Raw genomic sequence first — 23,926 nt, forward strand, 5'->3', positions numbered from 1 at the left:
GAGAAAGAGAAGAGAAGATTCACCTGTGTCTTTTTGATTATCTCCTCGGTTACGTCATAATAAAAACCGACCAACAATAACAAGAACCCAACAACCCAAAAAACGTTTTCTAGGACCAATTTCTGTTTTTGGAGAGTTTTGGTTGTGTTTGTTTTTTATCGGGTTCCCCGCTAATTGATTGATCGCCCACCGATAGAAAAACCGCGCCGGAGGCAAATAGGATAAAAGCGAACGAAACGATCAAACTGTTCCGAAAACGGCGAGATGGCTACTCAAATATAAATCAATGAATAGTATACATCCATCCAGCAACATGACGATGGCCAGAGAATATTTTCAGCTAGTTACGTCACCCATCAAACTAGCACCAATAGTCAACAAACAAAAAACAACAAAAAATCCCGACCTATTTCGTTCGAAATTCACCCGTGTCGTGTCTTGCCTTGGCATAAAAATAAATCAAAAATTTTCGGAGGTCGGAGGTGGGGCACTGGTTCGACATTTGTGCAATGACACATGGGAAACGTACAAACGTACAACACGACGCCGGAAAGAATCGTCAATAAATAACAAGAGTAGCCGAGTTGTGTGTGTAGTTGGTCTTACCTGTTGCAATCAATGCCATCGACGAAGGGAAGAGAAGAAGAAGAAGTGGTCGGTTGATTCCGGCGGAAGTAGACTCGGTCCTCCTTGTCAAAGAGACTGGAATTCCTGACCTTCACTTGAGTCCGACGTTTAGGGAACTGGTCGCACCTGAAAAGTATGAACGACAGACATTTGAATAACAGAGAGGGCAAAAGACAATTATGACAATGATGATCAAATAATACACAATCAATGGGAGAAGAAGAATAAAATTTAAACCGTGAAAAAAGTTAGATAAATAGGTTATGATAAAACTTACCAAGATGATAAAGAAAACTAGATGGATAGCCCTGGATCAACCCCAACAGCAATATCCGGCACGCAATTCACAGTACACAGTTCACAAAAATCACAATCCAGCGTCCAGTCAACAACAACAACAAACAAACTCGAAAAACTAATCAAAGTGTCTGAACTTGAACTTAAACTCTGAACTTGAAGACCAGATGTTTGCAGAACCCGGCATCCCCGGATCATGGCAGACGCACCTATCTCTCAACATCTGATCACCGACCAAACTATCTTGCATTTCAGAAAGTCAACAGCTTGAAGAATAATTACTGATTGAAGATCTTTTTTAGTTGCATGTTCTTTGTTTGTTTCTTCTAAACACCCCAAACTGGCCTCGTTAGTATCGGAAATTTTTATGTCATTAGGTGAGATTGGTTTTAGGCTGCTGTTTTTTCAGAATTCACATTAATACATTACTCCATTTCAGGTCAATTTGAAAAAAGAGACTTGCAAACGGAATTTGATAAAGTCAAACGCAATATTGATGATGCAAAATTCCAGGTTTCCAAATTTGTTGTACCGCACTATCTGGATTTCGATACTTTGCATGTTCACTCAAGAGAATTAGTCAAAACATCATCCAAACTCAGCGAATAAGTAGAGGAACTAGTTGCCAAGTCAGAGACTGAAGTAAGTCCAAATTGCATAAACTTTATCATAATTTGAAGAATCTGTCCATTCAACAAACCTTTTCCGATTTATATTTGCAGCTCAAGTTTCAAATTGACAAGCTCAACAAATGAGTTCAATTCCATCGGCAGTTAAATTAATGCTGCCAAGCTTCAAGTGCAGCTATGAAACACTGCAGCATGAAACTGTTGATTGAGTAACAGTGATGAATAACAAATCGATTCGCCTTTTTTTAGTGCCGCCTAGTAGTCCCACCACCCCTCCTCATAACATGCAGCAGCAGCAGCAGGTACAACAACAGCAAGTGCAGCAACAGCAAGTGCAACAACAACAACACAGCATTCCCACACCTACTCCGCAAGGGAATGCTTCATCAAACGATCATCACCAAGTCTTTTTCGGAAATGACATGCCTCCAAGTAAAAAACAAAACAAAACCTTTTGGCTTTACAGGAAAAAACGTTTATGCGATGCTAACTTTCGTTTGTTTCTTTAGGTTCAGGGAATTTGATTCCCATGTCACCTCACAATCTCCAGCAAAACGGGTTCCCAACCGCTGACTACACAATACTCAGTTGGTTAGAAACAGAGTTATGTTCCACAGCAAAGTGTGCATCTCAATTTAATTTCAATTTTAATAATGTCGTTAGAACGGACTACTCTCGTCGATGTCAAACTTGATTCACTGTCAACGGAGTGTCAGTTTGCAGCGAATTTGAGACTGGATAACAACGAGTTCCCAAACAACTGTGAAAACATGCTTGTACCTGTCTCCCTCGAGGTAAGTGATTTATTGACATTTTCAAAGGGAAATTTCAACAAAACTATTTGTATTTAATAGAAGCTGAAAAAGCTAACTCGTGCAATTTCTAATGGAAGTAATAAACCAGACCCAACAGACAGATCCACACACTTGTTGAAGTCAAAGAAATTGTGGCCAATTAGTGGACAAGAACTGTTAACAGAACATGGATTCACTGCTCTTGCTGAACAGTATTCTGAGACTTTGCCAGCATTAACCAACAAAATGTTACGTCTAATGGGTCTGGACCCTTTTGCGTTCAAAGTGAAATCAAACCTTGTTAGTGTCATCATTTGTGGAACTGGTCATTCACAAGACAACTGGTCAGGCACTCTAAAGTGGGCCTTGGTTAATAACGAAGGTACAATTTTTCAAATCTTTCCATAATTTACTGTCCAAAACAAATAATTAATTTTCTCTTTAGCTTGAGGATCATTCATGAAAATGGTATTACAAATACCAGTTGAAGGTGGCCACGAAGGAGGTCGAAGCAAAGTGGAACTCGATGATCAAATTCGTTTGTTCAACGTTTGCGATGGAAGTGATCGTGATTACCACCTGACTACTTTTTACTCTGATTGCCATCATACGTTTGAAGAGGTCAAGTTTGGCTACCGATTGACCATGCAATTCGAGTTGGAACTCGAAACAACCCCTCTCCTGTCCTCCCTGTTGCCGTCTGTGGATCTCAACACCTTTCTAACGTTCAACGATGTTCAGAAGACTCTTTCCCACTGGGCCCCAACGGAGAGTAACCAGCCTAATATGCTGGTCCTACTCCTCGAGCATCGCTACGCCCCGTCTGAGCTTAATTTTTGCCGCCTGAAAGGTAAAGATCGCCTTCTGGCTCGGCTCCTTCTCTCCGTTGGCACTGTCGACATGTATCTGGCCCAATTACGGAAAACTGTCTTCGAACCGTATAACAAGACTCTCTCGGAAGAGGAGAGCGTGGAAACCGACGAGAAGAATTCGGAGACGGAGCACCCCATTGCCAACTGTTTGTGCTGCATATAAAAACGTTGCAAATGTCTACAGCCAGAAACACAAACAATCTCTGACGTTGTCTCCCGAAATTGGAGTCTCTGTCGAGATTGCGTGCCTGACGTGTCTCGACGGTCGAATCGTCAAATGCAGACCCCCCCTAAAGGTCGATATCGATACAAATATCATCCCTTTCAATCACGGTATCTACACGCTCGAATATGATTGCCTGGAAATGGATGGCGACAGTCTCGACCAGAGTTACTTGCGCAATGTATTACATCCTCGATCTGTGCTTGTGACTAGCCCCAAAAATTCCTTGGAGCTGATGTTCAGTTGCAATTTAACTGCTGCGCTGGACCAACTGGAGGCCAACCCGAACACCAAAGCCTTGAATCGAGTGACAACATTCTGCCAGGATTTTCCAGACAAAGTTTGGCTGGAGGCCGTCGACCGAGAAGAGAGAACACGGCGTCTGGTGCCCATTTGCCTTCAACTCATTGCCAAATACAACAATTTGAAGTTACTACATTTGCTGTCCGACAACTTCCCCGGACATCCTATCCACCAGTACGAAGGGTTGAGGAGCAAAGCGATTGCCATCGGAGTGGCCCGTCTGATAAAAAAGGTTGGAGTGACAACTTCGAATTTTATGAGGGATCTCGTCTGTGAGCGTCGGGCCGGTGAGCAAATCGAAAATTTCGCCCACTTGGTCATGGAACTTTATAACGTCGACTTGAAAGACGTTGCAGAAAACATCGGCAGCAAATGTGTCACTTTTCTCTACTCCAAGTCTAAAAATTTGATGCCCAGCTTGTCCGTCTCCACCCTCGTCACCTGTGCCGCCATGGTCTTCCGCATGTACGAGGAGAATCCCCAGGTCAGAGGCTTAGTTACGCTGCATACATTGATTACATTCGGCGATGACCTCGAGTTGCTTCCTCTGCCTATGCTCTTCTCTGTCATCGAGGGAATCCAGACGACTTGCCGATCCCAACTTGACAACATCCAAGAATGCCAGAAAATGCAACAGGGTCTGCACAGGAAGCTGCTCTCCTACTTTATCCCGAAAGCTTTGGCTGAAGAGGTCATGTTCTTTTACCTCAAACTGGACGACGCCATTTTACTCAAGAAATTTACTCAAGAACTTGTCAACCAGAGCAACTTTGACGCCATCAAAATGATTGTCGCTTCTGCCGACGGCTGGTACCAGGCCTTGACCACCATGGGCGGGAAATGGGCGCTCAACTTGCTGGTCTCTACTCGCATCAATCATCTCGAGTGGATGCGCCTACCCGTGTTCAGCTGGATCCAGGGCACCGCCGTTTTCGATGATTACGAGTTGAAGAAGTTTTTTCATTCCTCTGAGGCCAGAGCAACTTTCCCCGGATTCCACAGCCAACAAGCGGCGGAGACTTGGTGCGAGAAATACTTTGGTCCCGATCAGCTGGACAGCGGATACATCGCCAAAACGGAAATCGAAGGAGAAATTGGGAAATATCATCATGGTTTTTTTTTTTAAATCGCGTAATTGCAAACACTTTGGAGCCACGAATTGATGAAAGTCATGACAAAGAAAATGGATTGGCCGATTATACCGGTTTATACTAAACCGACTCGAACTTCCACCTCGTGTTCCAGCTCATCTCGTAAAACTCCGCCTCTGGAACCTTCTCCTACAGCTGTTGACAAACAAGAGGATTCTACTCCGCCTCTGGAACCTTCTCCTACTGCGTTTGACAAGCAAGAGGATTCTACTCCGCCTCTGGAACCCTCTCCTACTGGAGTTGACAAGCAAGAGGATTCTCCGGCGATCCGCGGAAAGTTAAGTATAATATTCGTATTATACTTTTTATTCCGGTATGTCAGCTCAGTTCCTGCCATAGCCCTATTGATGACTGGGTGGTGGAACGCATGGTGGCCGTCTATTTCCAGCAATGGTAATGGTGGTCCCCAATGTTCTCACCACCCTATTGTTGACTGGGTGGCGGGATAAAGGGTTGACTGCCGGTTGGACAGTTTGGTGTGTCAGCTCAGTTCCTGCCATAGCCCTATTGATGACTGGGTGGTGGAACGCATGGTGGCCGTCTATTTCCAGCAATGGTAATGGTGGTCGCCAATGTTCTCACCACCCTATTGTTGACTGGGTGGCGGGATAAAGGGTTGACTGCCGGTCGGACAGTTTGGTGTGTCAGCTCAGTTCCTGCCATAGCCCTATTGATGACTGGGTGGTGGAACGCATGGTGGCCGTCTATTTCCAGCAATGGTAATGGTGGTCGCCAATGTTCTCACCACCCTATTGTTGACTGGGTGGCGGGATAAAGGGTTGACTGCCAATTTCGAGGTTTCCGAGACTTTGAAAAAATAGTAACCCTGCTGTTTACCTGTTACTAATTTTTTTTTTTTTCTTAGGCACCTGTCACGAGTCAAGCCACTGAAGCCAAGAAGATACTGGTTTTTTCTAAATTGTTATTGTTTCTTGAGCAAAAATTTCTCTCAGCCAATTTTGTTGTGTCAAAACATTTCATTATCCTATTTATACTCAGTTTGGGGTACTTTTCCGCCCATCACATTTTCTAATGGTGAAATCTCATCGTTGGTTTGCTAATTCCGGATGGCGGTCAAGCGTAGACGAATAGACAATATTTTATCTTATCTTTCTTTTGGGGCGTCTCAAACAGAATTCGTCAGTAGATGGATTGAATAACACACAATAAGTCGTAGTCGTAACACATCCAAATTATCGCAGAAATCTTCCTTATATTCAGTTAGAACGGAATTATAATACAGTTGGAGATCGTGAAGTGTTTTTCTAGGCGGCCGAACACAAATACGAGTCGATTAAAAGCATCAACGTGGTCTTGGATAATATATTTCGCCAATTGCGCCATCAGGTTGAACTTGTCAGTTCGTGTCAGGAATATTTTGGAATTGTTGGTGTAATTGCTTTTTGGCCCGATGATTACGAGATAAACCTAATCGAATTCCTGTCGCAGGAGAATTTCTATTTGACAAAATTCCACCGCCGAAGGCAGTACCTATAAAATATAAATTTTAAAACTTGGAAAACAATCGATTGTATCTTGATTAATTTACCTGGTGGTTTCCATTTTACTGGAAATGTTGTTGGAATAACTGGTTGTTTGAAGGTTAAAACAGCATCTTGTGTAACTTTTCTTTTTCGGTAGATATCAATTTCAATCTTTTCTTCTTTTGAAGACAGTTCCACCACAGAGGAAAGAACTAATTTTTGGTATTTTGTGGAACCTTATTGTAGTAGTATATATATGTCTTACGATTTGATACTTGTTTTGTTGGGATCAAACTAGGAATCTTCTTTAACTTTTCTGGTAAACTGGGATACGATTCATCAGTGTCTGAAGAGTCACTCAGTTCATGGAGAGAAAGACAATCACACTCACTTGTGATATTAGTTTCTTGTGACCAAATTCTATGTGGTACCACAATAGGTTCTGCTATGAAAGAATTAATCACTTTCACAACTTTTGAATCCGCACTTATTGAAACAGGATTTGCCTTAGAAAAAAAGCAATGTAAAGTATACGATGTCATACTTAGAAAAAGAAAATTTAGATTCAAACCTTTGATTGTCGATCTGAAATGGTTTTTTGTTCAATAAGTTTTGATTTCTTAGACAACTTAATATCAATTAGTATACCTGGCTTACTCGATTTGGTAGATGTAAGTCTAGTGGGTTTTACTAGCTTATTGTTAACAAAATCGTTGTCACTAGCACCTGACGATGTATTGCCATCAATGGCAGCATAATTTATCAACTTCCGAGTTCCTCTAAAAGATATAACATTAACACATAAAAAGAAATTACTTTATTCATTAAGCATTACCTGGTTTTTCGTTTATGAACTTCCATTTCAATAACATCGAAAAATTTAACCATTAAACAATCAGAAAAATCAAAGAAAAACTTATCTTTTAAGAACTAAACTGACTAGATGAAGGGCGGAGCCTAATGCAGCATTGCCAGATGATTTAATATTCCTACTTTGGAATCGCAATGCAGTTGAATGGATGAAACAGGGAATGGGTAGGGAAAAACACCCCCAATTGAATTTCTGGTGGAGATTAGAACATCATACTTGTAGGTGGCTCGAACGACATCACATGTTTGCCACTCGTTGATACCTTCTTCTGATACAAGAATGAGAACTAAAGGAATGAATTCGACAGTTGTGCCTCCTAAAGGTAAGCCAATAGTTTGTAATCTTTGTTTATGGTGATCTGTAATGATTTATCATTTTTAAAAATTATTTATTTAAGAACCCGTTGTGTGGAGGCAAAATAGGAAACAGCCAATTGGATATATGGAAACAATCCAACATCGTGGTGGTTATGACTATGTTGCTTACAAAATGTAAGTTATAATTTTTTTTAATAGAAATGTTTGTTACAGAAAGACATCCACAATATAAATATTTATATGAAATGAAGAGAAAAAGGAGGAATAGGGTCTTTGCATGAAATTTCGATTTGTTTTTAACATACTTCATGAGAATCAGTTTTTCACGCTGATTCTCATGGTATTTTTTATTTTTTTTTAAAATCAATCGAAGTGTGTGTTTTTCTAGTTCAAAGTTCGAATATGCGCATCCCATTTCAAAACGGGGTCTCAGCCATTTTTGATGGGCGGTGCTTAATTTGTGATGAATTTGTAGACGACGCTCACCAAAATCACCCTTTTCGTATTTCGCCTTAAGGCCCTAAGGGCGAAAGAGGGTTGTATTCAGCCGTAGGCAGTACGAAAAGGGTACAAACAAATCGAAATTTCATGCAAAGACCCTATTGGCCCAGTAGGGTAATTTATACTGATTTTTTTTTTAATTTATAGGAAAAATGGAAGTGTGAAAGTATTGCGTAATTTAGCAGAAGTAAAGAGACATTTAGCACAACATCCTGATCCAGAAGTCGACATCAATACATTTAACAACCTGAAACAATATAGGTTAGAAACTGGACGACTTAAACTGGAAGAAAAACCTAGATTGCAAAACATTCAAAAAAAAACATGGAATGCAACCGTTGTTGAATATTCAAAACGATGCAGAAAAAATCGAACCAGATCAATCCTTTTCCATACAATTACAATTTGGATCGGGTGCCATTCGCGAAAAAGTTATCAAATCTACAAATAATCAATACCTAAACTTGATGGAAGCACCTAAAGTGTCAAAATGTGATGCGTTAGAGGTAAGCTACAAAACAATTTTCTTTTGGTTGAGGTTTTATGTTTTAGGGGTTTTACTTTTTAACCCCAGTTCAGTTCACCACTTTTCCCACAAACAACACTTTTTCCCTATATCTCTTTTTAAACAAACTAGCCACACGAAAATTTTCAAAATTCATTCTTTATCTATTAAAAGGTTTTTTAGGATGGAAATAAAAAACTTGATGCAGAGTTGATTAATCCGTGTGTGAAGACAATGAACGCAAACAAATTGAATTTCAAAAAATGGATAACTACACGCGATTCGTCGTCGTCCACATTGAACTGTAAGAAGTTATAATTAAAAATTATCTTTTTTCTACAAATTACGTTTTTATTTTCTAGCAATTGCATTGGAAGATGACAAGGAAATGGAAAAGTGGGAAAAAAAATTAGTTCTTTAAATATTGACATCGTAGACAAGCCAGAACTAATTCCTCCAGGAAACGTTAAATGCGAGGGAAACAAGGCATTCAAATGCAAATTGGGTTACCATACTAGTACGAAATGTTCCTATTGTTCGGAAAAATGGATTGCCATCCACAATGGACTTACAAACCACTCCAACCATCATGAATCGGTGCAAAAGCTTCTAAATGAGACAAATTGGTAAATCTTTTTTATTATCATCAAGACCTTTGTTTGTCTAAAATTATGAATATTTCTTGAAATTTGTTGATAATTAATTTCGTTCTCCTTTATTTTGATTTTCAATTATTTCAGGCAAGTTTCCGAAAGCGTCGGTGTTGGCGAAATTCTCTCTTCACCGAATGAGGTTGCAATTGAGCCGTACATTGAAATAAACCGACTAATTTGCTCTAAATGTGCTCGGAAAGTTTCACTGTTATTATCCGTTGATCCGAAAATTTGTATTGATTGCAAAAATTCAATTGTGTCGATATACCGAGATATTACAGACATCAACTATTTAAACTATCCCTTGAATGAAGTAATTTCGGGACAACGTGCAAAAACACTACTTTTTCTATGTGCTCGGAAATCAAACACAAGTCAACCTATTAAAGAAGGATACTTTGAAACACTTTTCGATTCTGTCATCAACAGTGGAATGTACAGTATCCTAAAAAAAAATACGAATGGATTTTCTTTCAAAAAGCCCCCTATCCATATTGCGGGGAACTGCGTTGGGCTTTTAACCCAAATTTAGGGGGTAAGGAACAAAGCGAAAGGTGGGAATAAAGAACCCTTTCCCCCTTCCAAAAAAAAATAGGGAACAGCCTTAGGCCCACTGTCCATTTTTTGAACAAGTGACGAGAAACCCCAAAAGCTTCCAAATCTTCCATCACAAACCGGGGAAAACTGGAAAAACTCAAAGGAATCGCTTTAAGTCGGTTCAATCAGTTTTTCGCGCCATGAAAATTCCAGACAGTCTGTCTGATTTCATTCATATTTAGGGGGGAAGGGAGGGGGAAGACATGGCCAGTGGCTAATTCATTCTTTTCCTTTCTTCCCACCTTTCGCTTTCTTTCTAGCCCCCCCCCCCCAAATTTGGGCTAAAAGCCCAACACAATTCCCTGCAAAATGGATAGGGGGCTTTTTGACAATAAATCGCATTCGGATTTTTTTTTTTAGGATACTGTACATATATTTTTATAATTTTTATTTAGTACATTAATTTTAATTCGATAAAACATATTTAGGAAAAATGGAAGATTTGGTGGACGCAATCGTCCTGGTTATCCAAGGAAGGTTGAGTTGGTGGGAAAATTTGCGAGTGCAGGAAGCGCAACAAGTCCTATTTCTTCTATGAACCATCCAACTTGTAAACAAGAAAAAGATGTATATACACTCAACATGCTACAAGATTCCATAATAAATGCCTACCGGCCGGGTCACATTATTCTGATAGCTATGAGCCAACCAGCCAATTTTTGTGTTTGTCACAGGGATTTGGTACTTATTTTTATTGTCTCCCATAAATATGTCATTTTAAATGTTTTATTTATCTAATGTAGGAAACTTTCATTAGAGAGCTTTTTGAAAGAGGCATTCCACAGGAGGCTCTCTTTATCTATTGTTACGGGCTGGATACTTCAACTGCAAAAACACTTAGCTACGAAACCATTGTTTTGGCAGCCGATTTACGGAATGCAATTTTGGCCAACTTACCACGATATGGGATTAGACCTGCAAAATCTGGCTATCTCTATGCTTGCAATAAAGGTGAGTTCTTTAGTTTTTATATGTTTATGAAATTTCTTCAACCTGCGTTCGATTTTCGTAGCATTTAACAAGAATTTTGATTTCATTTGCATGTAATTATTAGCTGAAAACCAGCGTTTTAATACACCAGAGAGAGGACGTTACACATACGAAGAAAAGGACACAACAACAACATCTCAGTGTTTGATACAGGTAAAAACATAAAATGTATTTTAAGAAATTACTCGTTAAAACATGTAAAAAATTTTATATTTCGTGCAGCACAACATGAATTTAGCTTCTTCACAGTTAAGGTGTCAATTCCCAAATTGCAAACAAAAAATTGGATGTCAATTTGCCGTCAGCTGTGGTAAATGCTGTGGATGGTTCCATGGAAATTGCATTCTATTTTCCAAGAAAATGTCCTTAATTGTTGATGAAAATAACAAGGAATGGATCTGCGCAATGTGTGTAGGAATGTCTTTGTAATTCAATTTCATCTGCTTTCCACTTCAAACTTTTGTTGTCCCATTTCATGTCCTTTGTTACTGATTTTTCAGAGGAAGGAATGATCATGTCTCATAGTCTTTCGGTGTCTGTCACATCGTTTTGGACTTGGCAATAAACATCTTAACAAACACTTTTTTCCTATACAGAAATATCAAAATTTATTATATTACTATTCATTAGCGTAATAGCTACTTCATTTGAATAAATGCTTGTAAATTGTAATTTAAAGGCATGTTTTAAGTAATTTAGAAGCAAAAATATTTTCCAACTATCAATTGTCATGTAAATAGTATATCTAAGTTTCGGTGTAGCATAGTTTTTTTTTTTAATTTATTTTTATTTATTTTTATTCCCCATAGCATAAGTCACATAGTACAAAAAACATACTGAAAGCAAACATACATATCTACTTTTATACAAACGGTGAAACGCCACAGGTTTTCAAATAATAAATCATCACTAAAACTTTTTTATTCAAAAACGCCCTTCATCTTCTGTAACATCATTTACATTGGCTGGATTTGGTGATCTACAAATAAGAACATTACAAATAATTATGCAATACATAAATTTAAAAAAGGCACAAAAAAATCACAGTTACCTGTCTCTTTGCCTTTTGTCTCCTCTGCCAGTCGTGTCTTGTGATGTTGCATCCTCTGCCGGGTTTTCCTGAACTACTTCAACTACTGCTATATCCTCTCTATCTGCTACTTCAGCGTAATTATCTTCCAGTCCCTGTTCTCCCAGTCCCAGTTCACGTCTCCTCCTTTCCTGCACTCTCTGTTCCTGCTCCGCTGAAAATGGCTTTGTCACTCTAAGTGGCACGGGTTCCCCTTTAAACCTGTAAAATTAAACTATGAATTAAACTAACGAATTTCTACATTATTTTAAAGCTAACTTACCCATCCAAAAATTCCTTGATACGATCGGGACACCCATCACAATCACGATCGTATACCCAGGTTGTTTGTTTATAACCCTTCCACTCTACTAAATACCAAGTATCCCCGGCTGGACGTTTTCTAAAACATAAAAATAAAGAATTACATTTTCTAAATAATTACAAAAATTAAAACAAACTTACCCAACGTTAAGAATTTTCTTAACGAGATACCTTTTCCGGTCATCCATGAGGAATTACGTTTAAGAGCTATCAAGAATATAAAGAAAAAAGAAAATATAAAAGAAGTTAATGAAACGAAATACCATTAGCAACTTGTGAGATTCACATTCATTTTCAAATTCCCCCCGCTTCTGTCTCGAAATAATTTAAATTATTTTCAAAAAAAAAGTAATTTCTTTATTTGAAAAAAAAATTGGATGATTTACGCGAATTCCCGCCGAGCGTACATCAAAAATCATCCGGAAATTCATATTCCTTTTTCTGATGATTTTTGATTGAAACACGGTATAAGTATGGAGAATCAAGAGAGGAAGAAGAAATGTCTCTATATTTATAGTATATTGGTATACACACAGACACAAGTCGCATGGATGGAATCTGTGGCGTACTTTATGTCTGTGTGTGCGAGTTGGTAACTCTGTACGCGCGCGCAGACCTCTCTCTCTCTCTCGGCCCAGCTCGCCCAAGCCGCGACTCTTCGTTCACCAAGGCGGCAAGGATTTATCGTTGCGTTACGTTGAAGGTTCACCAATAGCTCACCGGCCCCGGGCAACAAGACATACGGTTGACAATCAAAGATAAATCATCGTGCGAAAATAAAAAAAGAAGAAGAAGAAGAAATAAACCATCGCCGGCTTGTTATAGATATCTTCATAGACGCTGGTGCTCGCATATGGACTAGCCGACGATGAGGAACGATCCGGAGCTAAAGAATCCGCAGGTTGCGACAGATTCAATGCAAATTTTGACCCAAACTATCTCCCCACCCCCTCCGCCTTTTCATTCTTCTTCCTCGCTGAAATGGTCGCATATTGACAATTTTTCATACATTTTTCACGATTGAGGTACAAGAAAGAGTTCTCATCGACAATTTATGAATTCATGTTAGAACGTTTCGCTGAAACCAGAATGTGTCATCGGATCGTTTTATTTTTATTTCCCCTTTTTATCTATTTTTTATTTTTCAAGGGGCCAATTTACTTGTGCCGCTGTAAATTCAACTACAGTTATTAGACAGCCGCTATCTCGAAACCGGTTCTGTACACACAAGTCTACTATTTTCAAAAAAAGAAAACAAAAAACAAAATTAATACACATTTTTTTGTTTTTTGTTCCCTTGTGTAAGGGGTCTCTCTCTCTCTCCGAGGAGATAGAAAAGGTGGAAAATGTCCCCCCTACCTAACCTATTCTAGACCTATTCTAAGCTAGGGTATTCGAAGCTGGAATATCCGTCGTAGAGGGTTAGAATATCCCCTGAAAACTGAGAGTGTACGAATAAAGAAAAATGTCTTATATAATTATAAAATTCATTTTTCTATGAATATTAGATTATTAATTATAGATTTTTTTTAACCTGTAACGGCAGTCCGGCGACAGCAGCATAGGCAATTCCCTGCGGAATGGTGGTGAGACCGACGGTGATTCCGGCAATGATAGCCTATCATAGACAGCAAAATCCCAATTGTAGCTTGGTAACCACTTGAGAATGGGGAACCTCCGTCTTAGTAATTCAACGGTGCAAGCTCCCTTGACTTTTGATCTTGCCTTACGCTTCCATTCATAACAAGTTCCCATCGATTTCAAATTATTGATTTATTTTGTTTTCTTCGATTGTCTCAAAGTGGAGTCTCCGGAGTCTCCATTATTGGAGTGTTCAACAGCTCTTTTCATTTCCCTAATATCGCAATGGTTTATGGAGATGAAAATCAGCTCTTGGCGAATAAGAGATTTTTCCCGGAAAAGACACAATCACTTAGGTGAATTAGGTTTCACGACCAAGTCCAAAGACCCACAATTGAGAATATGAACTGAAGGGAAAATTACGTCTCGTCAGTTCGAAATAAATTTAGTGAGTGCTGGTTTTCTATTTTAAAATTATAGAGATGGAAGTGTCCGTGCTGGAGTCAGGGAGTCTAGCAAACACCGAATGATTTGTGTCCGGTACGGCGCTGGATTCTGTATTTATATCAGTTTCGGAATACGACAGTACGTGATTTTGAACTTAATCAGGGCATCGGGATTTTTAAATCATGCATAGATCAGCACTTTTGGTTTCTAATCGGTTGCATTGGCATTCATCAGTTCGTCTACAAGAGGTTTACATTCTGATTCCAGTCAATCGGTACGAATCTATTATCGGAACGACGGCCGAGAGTAATTTAAAGATTCTAAAGTTATACGTTTCAATACTATGTAGGCCTATTCTGGTGACGATCTCGTCAACAGAATTTCCATTAAAAGTTGTTTAGACAGAAAAAAATCTACTGTTAGCTGGCTCACTGTAACAGTCACTCTACGTGGCGAATATTTGAGGGTAATTTGGTACATTGTCAGATTTTCTCGATTAAAATGTTAAGAAAACTACTATAATCTACTTTGTCGTGTTATCACGGTGTTATTATTCCGGCTTTATTTATGATATAGGCTTAGAAATTACGAAGGCGGCTCTCAAGGCCAAAGAGTTTAATTAACTCAATGCACGCGGTGATATTCCTTGTATGTCCCGCAGTATCTTCTACTTTTTTTACGTTATCATTTAACCCCGTTTCTGATGTTTTATTATTGATCTTCCTTGTTATGTAATAAAGAAGCAGATTTTAGCCTGGACTGTCAATGTGACTAACAAAAAGAAAGTGTACTCCATATATACATACTCCCAGCATACTCCCATTCACTCTGAATTGAAACGCTCAGTTTTTAGACAAATATAGTGATAGTCCCAGTATATTTAATCAGAGGACTTCCCGACTTCATAGAAACGCGAGTGTAGTGGCCGCGTCTATCCTCCCACACTTGAATTCGACCCCGACAATAAAGATGTGACAAGAATTAAGCCAACAGAAACGATGCCATCAAACCGACCCGTTAGCAGGACAGAATGTTATGTAATTTGTAGAGTAAAATGTCTTTTCCGTCCTTCCGTTCTGGCATTCGTTGTTATTTAGACATTGTGAGCATCTCTTTGATTCTCTTTTCCTTTGCTTGTTTTAAATTTTATTTATCTTTTTTTTCCTAACTTTATCTTGAAAAAATCGCGCTGAGGCATTGCATAACAAGGAAAAGAAGGTAGATATTAATGAGGGCAGGATTCTCCCACAAATCTGCTTCAGGCCAAGTGAAAAACCTTTCTTTTTCAACCTAAAACAGGCAATGCTGTCACGCGGAAGAATCCATTGCAATGGAGATGAGTGCGCACAAAGAATTCATAAAAATAAACCTAATGTAAAAAACAAATGTTTTAATTTCTCACGTGAAAAATGCATCTGCCAGAAACCCACCCATCGGTCATCACGATGCATAATATATGTTCGTAAAATATCCCTGAAGAATAAATCAAAGTAAATTAATTCGAAACTTTGGACCCTGTTAGCGCCTTCCGCCGTTGTTATTCAATTATTCTTTCAGCCATGGCAGAAAGACGACAGCCAAAACCGCTCCGAGTCGGATGTTTCTTGTCTAACGTATTAATCTCAAGGAGACAAATCCAGAGCCAACCTGCTTCCGAGGTGTCATATGCTGATTAGTGTGCAGACAGCAGAATTTTAAGATTTGACCGTCACAACCGAGTTGTTCGTCTAGTCTCATGCGTCACAATTTTAAGCTTGGCCATTTTATATATAACAGCTCTCAAATCGCAGCAACAATCATCTCATCAACTTTGTATTGAACAGATCATTTACATTTTTTACTAGATATAATTATGATTTCCAAACGATTTCCTCATCGTTTATCGGCACCGCCATCACCATCAATATTTTTCTTGATTATTATCAGTTTCAATCAATCATCGTTACATCACGTTTTAATGACCCTCGCAGCGGAAAAACAGCACGGACCTACAGGATTGCTGATTATGCGTTATACGTTGCGTCCACTTGTGAAAATTCCCTTTGGCGTGGAGGCCGTTGCCAGGTTTTGCAATTGGATTTAGATGATTTCCATAAAATCAATTTCCTGGAAAACTTGTTGACTGAATAAGTGTAAGATCAACAGTCGAAGTTCGCTCCTAATAACGGATCGATGCACAGACCATCACCCTACAGGACTGTTTCCATTTCAGGAATTTCGTCCAATGGTTGGCTGTTTCATATTTATAAAAAAGTAACTCATTAGAATTGGTGCATACTCTACACGAATGACCATACAATTACTTAAGCGACGTATATAACAATTATGCAACACCAAAAAAATATTTAGAAAAAATAACATAACCGCATCGTCGCTGGACATTCCACTTCCAGTATATTTACCCTCGTTTGACAGCTTCGATTCCGGCTCTGATTTCGTTGAGATTGTAGTTGCGCATGTGGTAGTGCATCTCCTTGTAGTGCCGGAGAATGTTCGCCTCCGTGTGAGTGTTGGACAATGGACACGGTGCCAAAGCGGAACGGCGGCTCGTGACTCTTGGGGCTCATCAGCTGTCGGCGCGGACACAAACACACACAATAGGGGAGCCGATGCAGAAAAAAATATCTCTCTGAATTTCCATTCCTAAATTCAAAAATACTAATACTACCCGCGGGTCTTCGACGCCACTCAGGTCGTAGAACTCTTCGCGAGTGATCATAAAGGCCGCCAGATTGGCAGTGTAAATGGCCAGAAACACGACGGCGAATGTGGCCCAGACGTTGGAAATGAATCTGCGCCCAAAATAATCCAATATTTGCAAAGTCTGAAGCACACTGTATATAGTGTACATGGGGCGCATGCAAATCAGCTTTCAGGTCTGAGTCTGAGTCACCAGGTCTGTTTTCAACCTCGATGTGAACCCCTTTGGACAGTCGATGTTGACAGATGCCTGGAAAAGAATGGCCCAGACGAGCCAGTAGGTCCGGAAAAGCGAGAAACGCTGATTGGTCGGAGCGGATAACTGTGTATAGATGTATAGCATCAGCATCACAAGAAATGTCAATATTTTCCAAAGGGTAAGAGAGTCAACTATATAACTTGACTATACAACGTATAGCGGTATATAATACACGTAACTTTATCCAGAACTAGACACTCACCTGCATGTTGTATCCGGACGGAGAGAGCCACTCGAAGAGGAAGATGGCCAGGCTACGATACCAGGCTACTTGAATGGCAACGACGCCGACGAGAAGCCAAGACACCGTATCGAACGGCTCTGTGTGGCCCAACCGAAAAACAACATCGAATTGTATAAACATCAAACATATACTCTGACATTTACTTTTGGTTGGCGACGTTGCACACAGTTATTATGACCTTTCGGGTTACTGTATATGTTTACTTAGAAATTCAGTTCAAGAAATGATGCCGGTCCTCTTGGCCACCAAAATAGCGATGCCCGTCTCCATGAAAGGAATTGTGAAATCAGCAACGTGCTTCCCGCTCGGCGTTGACTGTCAGAGAGAGGAAAACGTTGACGAAGGAAACCGATGCAGCGCCAATAATAAGCCAGCAACTGCACCGAATGTTCTCTGAACTGATTTAAGCCCAAACCCCAGAACAAGAAATGAAAATCGACAACTGAAATGATGTCACAAAAACAGAAAGAAAACTGAACGTTTTTTTCATTCTAAATGTTGTTGAAATATTTTACCAGGACATGAAAAATAACAAAAATAAATACTGTATTTTCATTCAGCCATTTCTTTGTTTGTTTGTTTTTTCTTTGAATTCTTAATAATGTTGATCGCGCTTCGTTCGGCTCGTCGATGCTATTCCCGAACCCAAAGCCTGCCATTTCTAGGATATATTATCGAATTGAATTTTGATCACGATAGTATTCTATTTGCAATTAACGGGATGATTTTTTTTTGTTTTCTAAATTTAGTTACAGTTTAGTTACCCTCCACCCACTAGTAGCCATTGCTGAACCCAAATTAATGGTATTACATGCCCACGGAAAACAATCCTAAAACAAAATATTTTTAAATTGACCAAAATTACCCGTTCATTACCACATGGCCACATTTGAAAAGCGATAGAATCATCAACAACAGGGTTGAGTACGAATCCTTCTATTCTATTCTTGGCCGTTGCAAATGGTGACACGTTTTACTTGCTCAACACTTATGTCCGCAAAGACGTTCGATTACATCTCTTCTTCTCACTTTCTTTTATCACACAGCTACAACTACAACTACAAAGATAAAAAAACAGAAACTCAAAACCTCATTTGCATAATTGAAAGGACCGGGACGAGGTGGTACAAACTGCGATCCAAGAAAATGTCGGCATTGTATTGGTGAATGAAGAGACGAGCTTTGGAAATTGTGAACATGACGCCGGGAGGAGAGAAAAAAAGAAAACAAAACAACAAGGCGAACGTGTGCTTGTGTTAGACTCTGGGAGGGAACTTGAAAGGATTTACGCCGGTTTGATCGCAGTAAACTTTCATGATTCCATCGAGATCCCCCGATTGGACTAGAGTTCTGAGCTCCTTCTCTTCTTCGGTCCATTCTGTGCGTCGCTGCAGCCCAAAAAGAAAACAAAAAATAAATAAATAAAAAAAACTATTATAGAACGAGAAATAAAAATCAACAACAACCAAAGTAAAGGAAGGAAACAGTGATTAACACTTTCGGAAATAAACGGGGTGGGTGGAGATATGGTTACAAATTTCTTTCAGTCGTCGCGATAATGAAACTGTTATGAATGCTAATAATTTAAAGGAGAGCCGAATTTGTGATTGTACGGCAGCACGGAATCGAGTGAAAGTTGAATGCTCAATCAATTTTACCTTCTCTCTGAGTAGTTGGTTCTTTTCATCCCGCTGGATCGGCTGGACGACTTCGGCCAGTTTCGCCATCTTACGCAACAGTTCTTGAGACGTCGAGGCCCTGAGTTCGTCAAACATTTCCATCAGTTTCAAAGCACTTTGCGGGTTCAGTTGCGGAGGAATGTTGCCCTGAAGAAAACGAAGATTAACTTTCATTCTGGTAAAAAAAAACTGAAATGTGTGATGTCACCTCTGAGAGTGACGACAGGTACAGGTAAATTGCTTTGTAGTCCACACCACCACAGGAGCTTGGTTTGGGGTGCTCCTCAAACAGGGCAATCCACTTGAGCATCACAGAGGGGATGAACTCAGATTGTTGGACTTCAACAGATTCCCTTAAAGCAGAGATCCATTCATCAATGGGAGAACGTGTAAGGTCGCTGCGCCTTTTCTCAACACTGCACCAACAAGCACAAAAATTAGAACAGTGTCACTTACACATTGATACAAATAAAGAATTACCTTTCGTTGGGATCCTCTTTCCCAGGTTCAGCCCATGTGCTCATCTTCATGAAAATTTGTTGCAGGCCAACTTCTGAAATCGCATTGATAGGGAACATTTTCAGTACTTCCTCATACTCTCCATGGAATCCATTTATTTGCACGTAATCAATGATTTTGCTCAAATTCGCTTCAGTCCAAAAGTTGGTCATGTTTTCGCATTTCGTGTTCCTTAATGTGGCTGGTGTTGTGACTGGAGCTTTTTCAATTACAGCAGAACGGCGAGAGACTGAAGAATCACTTTCCGAAGATGACGAAGTTGAACTATCTGACGGCATGACCGTGTTGCGTAAGAGCCGAAAAGCGTCTGATGATAAAGGGGGCGTTGAGGTCCTGAGGCGGACCATATCGTTATTCTTTTTTTTTTGCGTGCGTTGAAAGGGCTAAATACAGCGTAACATTTTGCGAAACAAAAAGTTTTCCTTTTCCCCACAGAGGTCCAAATTGACGGAGATTGCCACCATTTTTCATTGTCTCCCGCTATGATGAGGCATTAAAGGAGGAAGGGGGCAATCAAATTCGATTTCTTCGGCCACTACCCTTGTATGTTTTAATGCGCATTTTACGATTAAACTAATGAAAGACATAGAGCAGCACGGTATGGTGATATTTGTAAATAATAATATATTAGATAATGGCACAGGGATTACTATACATAACATTACATTAGATCAACTAGTAGGCTATGTGCACAAAGAAAGAATCGCAATTAAAGCATGAGTACCTTAATGAATCAAGCTAAAAATCAAAGCTCCCATGTTCTGAATCAAGCTAAAATTTAATCGGCTAAAACTTTCCTTAAAATTATGAATGTGAATTTGGAATCTGATTGTTACATGAAAACGAGAAGTTCCATTAATTTTTTATACCAATCTTCTAATTAACAACACCTATTTCATTCATGGTATTCCGTATTCATGGTCAACACACAAATAGACCAGCCGTAACCCGTAAGGTGCGCGAAACTCGAAAAATTGAAACTCTAACTATTTGTTTGTTGATGACGTCTATAGTCGTCTGCTACCAAGACGTTTATTACACTACGACATTTCGCACACACCGATTTCGCAGTTTAGTACGGACGTCGGACCCAATGATTAGAATGCAAAACAGGGTCTCAACTTTTGAGGCCGTTTCGCACTTTAGGGACGCCCTTCGATTACATCTCTTCTTCTCACTTTCGTTTATCACACAGCTGAGCAGTGGAAGAATAATCAACCTCTCTTCAATCCGGCATTCAGAGTTACAGCAGATACATGGACGCATTTAACGACAGTTGTTAGGATCAGACATTTATAAAAACTGAAGACATGGCTTACTAGCTAAATGCTAAGTAAATGTTGACGAGTAGTGAATTCACAGAAGGTGTATTCGGTTATCGGAGATGTGGTGCCGACATTGCAAAGCATAAAAAGTTATTTTAATAGGCTTTAGCTTCTTGACGTTGAGTACCAATGGGACGATGGTTCTTCATCAAGTAGTCGCTGTGTTCCTGGTACGGGGAGCTATTGAAAACAGTTTCGGTCCACAAATCGGGAGTCAAGTAGGCGTACGTCTTGGCAATGGCGGCGTAAGTTGCCTTAGCTGGAAAGGAGAAATCAGAACGGTTAACGGCTGATCGCAATACATTCATGGAATATCTAACATACCGAAATTGCCAAGGGTGCCAGTGCTACCACGAGCAGCGGTGTAGCAATCCTCAATACCAGCCATTTGCAACAGCTTCTTGGGGACAGGTGCTGAGACGATACCAGTACCGCGAGGGCCAGGGATCAAACGCACCAAGACGGAGCCGCACTTGCCGGTAACTTTACAAGGGACGGTATGGGGTTTACCGATCTTGTTACCCCAGTAGCCACGACGAACGGGTACGACAGAAAGCTTGGCCATGATGATTGCTCCACGAATGGCAGTGGCAACTTCCTTTGAGCACTTGACTCCAAGACCAATGTGACCATTGTAGTCACCAATAGCTATGGAAAAATAAACATGAAATACTTGTCGAACATATTGTTAAATCAATGATCTTACCAACAAAGGCCTTAAAGCGAGTACGCTGACCAGCTCTAGTTTGCTTCTGGACAGGCATGATCTTCAAAACCTCATCCTTGAGAGCAGTTCCAAGGAAGAAATCGATGATTTCAAACTCCTGTGTTAACATAATATCCATTAATATGGATTCAAACTTATCACAAGTTTATTTGCTTGCCTTGATGGGGAGAGAGAAAAGGTAGATCTCTTCGAGGGTGCGAATCTTTCCATCACGGACTAAACGGCCAAGCTTGGTGACAGGAACCCACTCCTTCTCTCCTTCCTTTCCACGTCCGCGGCCGCGGCCTGGACCACCGCGTCCACGACCACGACCACCTCGTCCTCCGCGTCCACCACGTCCACGATCACCAAAACCTCCACGACCACGGGCTGGAGCTGCATCCGCCATTGCTGAAATCACAGAAGTCAAGTCGTGTTACTTGAGTCTTACTAGCATGAAGTCTACATTATTGACTTCAACAAAATTAATTTAAGTAAATCTTTCGTGAAAACTTGGCCACTAACTAGCTAAGGACTTTCACACATGTAAAACTGATATTCTAATGCAAATAAAATATAAAATAACGCAGATGTTTAACGATGAAATAAAAGTTAGTTGCTCTCACCTGTGGTTTGAAATGTACACTGAAGCTGTAGAACTAAGCGAGGTACTTGGTAAGGAATCCCAGGGTTGCCATATTTAAACTCTTAGTCAAATCATGTCAAACGAAGTTTATTAGTTTATTTTAATTTGTAATTTTGCTGAATTTTTCAAATGTGAAACCACTATTGTACTTGAAAAAATGTGTGAGATGCAACAAAAGGTAAAATGCTTTATTGAAAAGAAAGGAAAATTCTTTAAAAAAAAAAATTCTTTTTTGAACGACGTACGGGCCTTAATTATTTACGACGCACGGGCTTGGGCCCGTATGCCGTATGTCGGACACCCTTAAACATCAATTGACCGCTTAATTGATTTCAGAATGCGGTACTTTTTGTCATCTTTTGTTTGTTTTACTTTTCTTTATCTGCAACTGTGCGCACGGGTGTGTCGTCACATTCCATCTGACTGTCTAGGAGTGCGATGTTTCGTGCAATGAATGAGTGGAGACCTTCTTCAATGCCTTCACAAACTGTCACTGTATTTCGCGCGTTAGTTTATTTCCCCTTGATTGTAATCTTAGTGTTAACTAATGAAAATACACGTTGTAAATTCGATTATAGTATCTATTTATTTATAAAGCTTGACTTTTACAGCAATGCGACACGTTTTACAGACTGACAAGCGTCCTTTAACGTGTTGACTAAGTCTTCCAATTCCGCATGAGATGCAGTGAATGACAATAGTTCGCGGCGACCTTTATCCTCCAGAATCAAGTCTATGAAATAAATCAGTTTTTGAACAGGTCCTCTAGTGTTGGTCTTTCAAAAAGGAACAATTTTTAATTAATTGTCTTCCGATTGTAAAAAAAAAAGTAAATGTAATACCTCTACTTGATAATCAAGTCTCCAGTTTACATCAACTAGCTTTGGAGGGCTTGGCCCATACAGCTTGAGAATTGCTTGTATTTTACTTTGGTTGGTTGAGAACATTTTAAGAAGCCTAGTAATTTGTTCAACAGAACAATTTAGTGCATTCAGTTTTGCTTCCAATTGGTTGGTTGAGACTTTTTCAGATGCAGCTTTGATAAATAGTGATGAAAGGCTTGTGTACAACTGTATTTTCTGTCGGCCTAATTTTTCTAAGGATTTATTCATTTATTAGAGATAATGAAATCAGAAATGAGATATTGCTCTTAGTTTGATAATATTTGAATGTTACCTTCCAACTTCTTGATTACATTAATTGATTGATGTGTGTTTGGAATTTCTGTTAAAGTATCACACACAATTTGTAATAGTACGTCAAATTCATCTAACGAAACAGGTGTCTTGGCATCGTTAAGCGATAAAAGGTCATTTTGAACAACACTCGAGAGTTCAAAAACTGAAATCTCATCCATTCTTTCTGACAGGCCAATTAGTTTCAAGTACAGAGCTACAGCCTATAGACAGTTAGAATTACCAACATTTAGACTGTGAACGCAAATGTATTGCAATTTGTAAATACTAAATACCAGTAAATATTAAGGCAGACGATATTTTGACATTTAAAGCAAGACATTCACTTGCGGCAATGCATGATATGTGATAATTGTGATATGGAAAAAACGGAAAGATTAATTCTTTTCTCTGACTCTGACCGTCTGACGTTGAAAC

General features: G+C 39.6%; 5 protein-coding genes and 2 long non-coding RNA genes across 10 annotated transcripts; 2 read left to right on the forward strand and 5 right to left on the reverse strand.

Moving 5' to 3' along the window:
* The first annotated feature begins 2,270 nt into the window (after positions 1-2,270).
* On the forward strand, positions 2,271-2,554 carry LOC124207654. Its single transcript, XR_006880077.1, has 2 exons — positions 2,271-2,347; positions 2,408-2,554. It is a non-coding gene; the product is annotated as an uncharacterized LOC124207654 (long non-coding RNA).
* Positions 2,555-5,953: 3,399 nt separating this feature from the next.
* On the reverse strand, positions 5,954-7,598 carry LOC124205724. Of its 2 annotated transcripts, XM_046603223.1 has the most exons (6): positions 7,216-7,598; positions 7,029-7,159; positions 6,952-6,965; positions 6,646-6,886; positions 6,446-6,592; positions 5,954-6,387 (listed from the first exon to the last, which is right to left on the reverse strand). In XM_046603223.1, the coding sequence occupies exons 1-6, from the start codon at positions 7,266-7,268 to the stop codon at positions 6,254-6,256; spliced, it is 720 nt and encodes a 239-aa protein (XP_046459179.1). In that variant the 5' UTR covers positions 7,269-7,598; the 3' UTR covers positions 5,954-6,253. The 2 variants fall into 2 exon arrangements, with proteins under 2 accessions (XP_046459179.1, XP_046459171.1); XM_046603215.1 differs by having other exon boundaries at positions 6,952-7,159.
* Positions 7,599-10,219: 2,621 nt separating this feature from the next.
* LOC124208703 lies at positions 10,220-11,394 on the forward strand. The gene is made up of 4 exons (XM_046606582.1): positions 10,220-10,505; positions 10,568-10,775; positions 10,879-10,967; positions 11,037-11,394. The coding sequence occupies exons 1-4, from the start codon at positions 10,359-10,361 to the stop codon at positions 11,241-11,243; spliced, it is 651 nt and encodes a 216-aa protein (XP_046462538.1). The 5' UTR covers positions 10,220-10,358; the 3' UTR covers positions 11,244-11,394.
* Positions 11,395-11,515: 121 nt separating this feature from the next.
* On the reverse strand, positions 11,516-12,090 carry LOC124209763. The gene is made up of 2 exons (XR_006881056.1): positions 11,866-12,090; positions 11,516-11,793 (listed from the first exon to the last, which is right to left on the reverse strand). It is a non-coding gene; the product is annotated as an uncharacterized LOC124209763 (long non-coding RNA).
* Positions 12,091-18,575: 6,485 nt separating this feature from the next.
* On the reverse strand, positions 18,576-19,998 carry LOC124188623. The gene is made up of 4 exons (XM_046581384.1): positions 19,598-19,998; positions 19,326-19,533; positions 19,097-19,264; positions 18,576-18,826 (listed from the first exon to the last, which is right to left on the reverse strand). Exons 1-4 carry the CDS (start codon positions 19,981-19,983, stop codon positions 18,695-18,697), a joined length of 894 nt encoding a protein of 297 aa, XP_046437340.1. The 5' UTR covers positions 19,984-19,998; the 3' UTR covers positions 18,576-18,694.
* A 989-nt stretch (positions 19,999-20,987) lies between these two features.
* Positions 20,988-22,386, reverse strand: LOC124188624 (40S ribosomal protein S2-like). 2 transcript variants are annotated; one of them, XM_046581385.1, is made up of 5 exons: positions 22,294-22,386; positions 21,846-22,078; positions 21,668-21,785; positions 21,286-21,609; positions 20,988-21,220 (listed from the first exon to the last, which is right to left on the reverse strand). In XM_046581385.1, the coding sequence occupies exons 2-5, from the start codon at positions 22,074-22,076 to the stop codon at positions 21,057-21,059; spliced, it is 837 nt and encodes a 278-aa protein (XP_046437341.1). In that variant the 5' UTR covers positions 22,077-22,078; positions 22,294-22,386; the 3' UTR covers positions 20,988-21,056. The 2 variants fall into 2 exon arrangements, with proteins under 2 accessions (XP_046437341.1, XP_046437342.1); XM_046581386.1 differs by lacking the exon at positions 22,294-22,386 and adding an exon at positions 22,193-22,286.
* A 494-nt stretch (positions 22,387-22,880) lies between these two features.
* On the reverse strand, positions 22,881-23,873 carry LOC124188625 (COMM domain-containing protein 3-like). 2 transcript variants are annotated; one of them, XM_046581387.1, is made up of 4 exons: positions 23,785-23,873; positions 23,490-23,712; positions 23,156-23,409; positions 22,881-23,089 (listed from the first exon to the last, which is right to left on the reverse strand). In XM_046581387.1, the coding sequence occupies exons 2-4, from the start codon at positions 23,668-23,670 to the stop codon at positions 22,919-22,921; spliced, it is 606 nt and encodes a 201-aa protein (XP_046437343.1). In that variant the 5' UTR covers positions 23,671-23,712; positions 23,785-23,873; the 3' UTR covers positions 22,881-22,918. The 2 variants fall into 2 exon arrangements, with proteins under 2 accessions (XP_046437343.1, XP_046437344.1); XM_046581388.1 differs by having other exon boundaries at positions 23,490-23,795.
* Positions 23,874-23,926: the final 53 nt, after the last annotated feature.

The sequence above is a fragment of the Daphnia pulex genome, chromosome 2 (genome assembly GCF_021134715.1).
Source record: "Daphnia pulex isolate KAP4 chromosome 2, ASM2113471v1".
NCBI lineage: Eukaryota > Metazoa > Arthropoda > Branchiopoda > Diplostraca > Daphniidae > Daphnia > Daphnia pulex.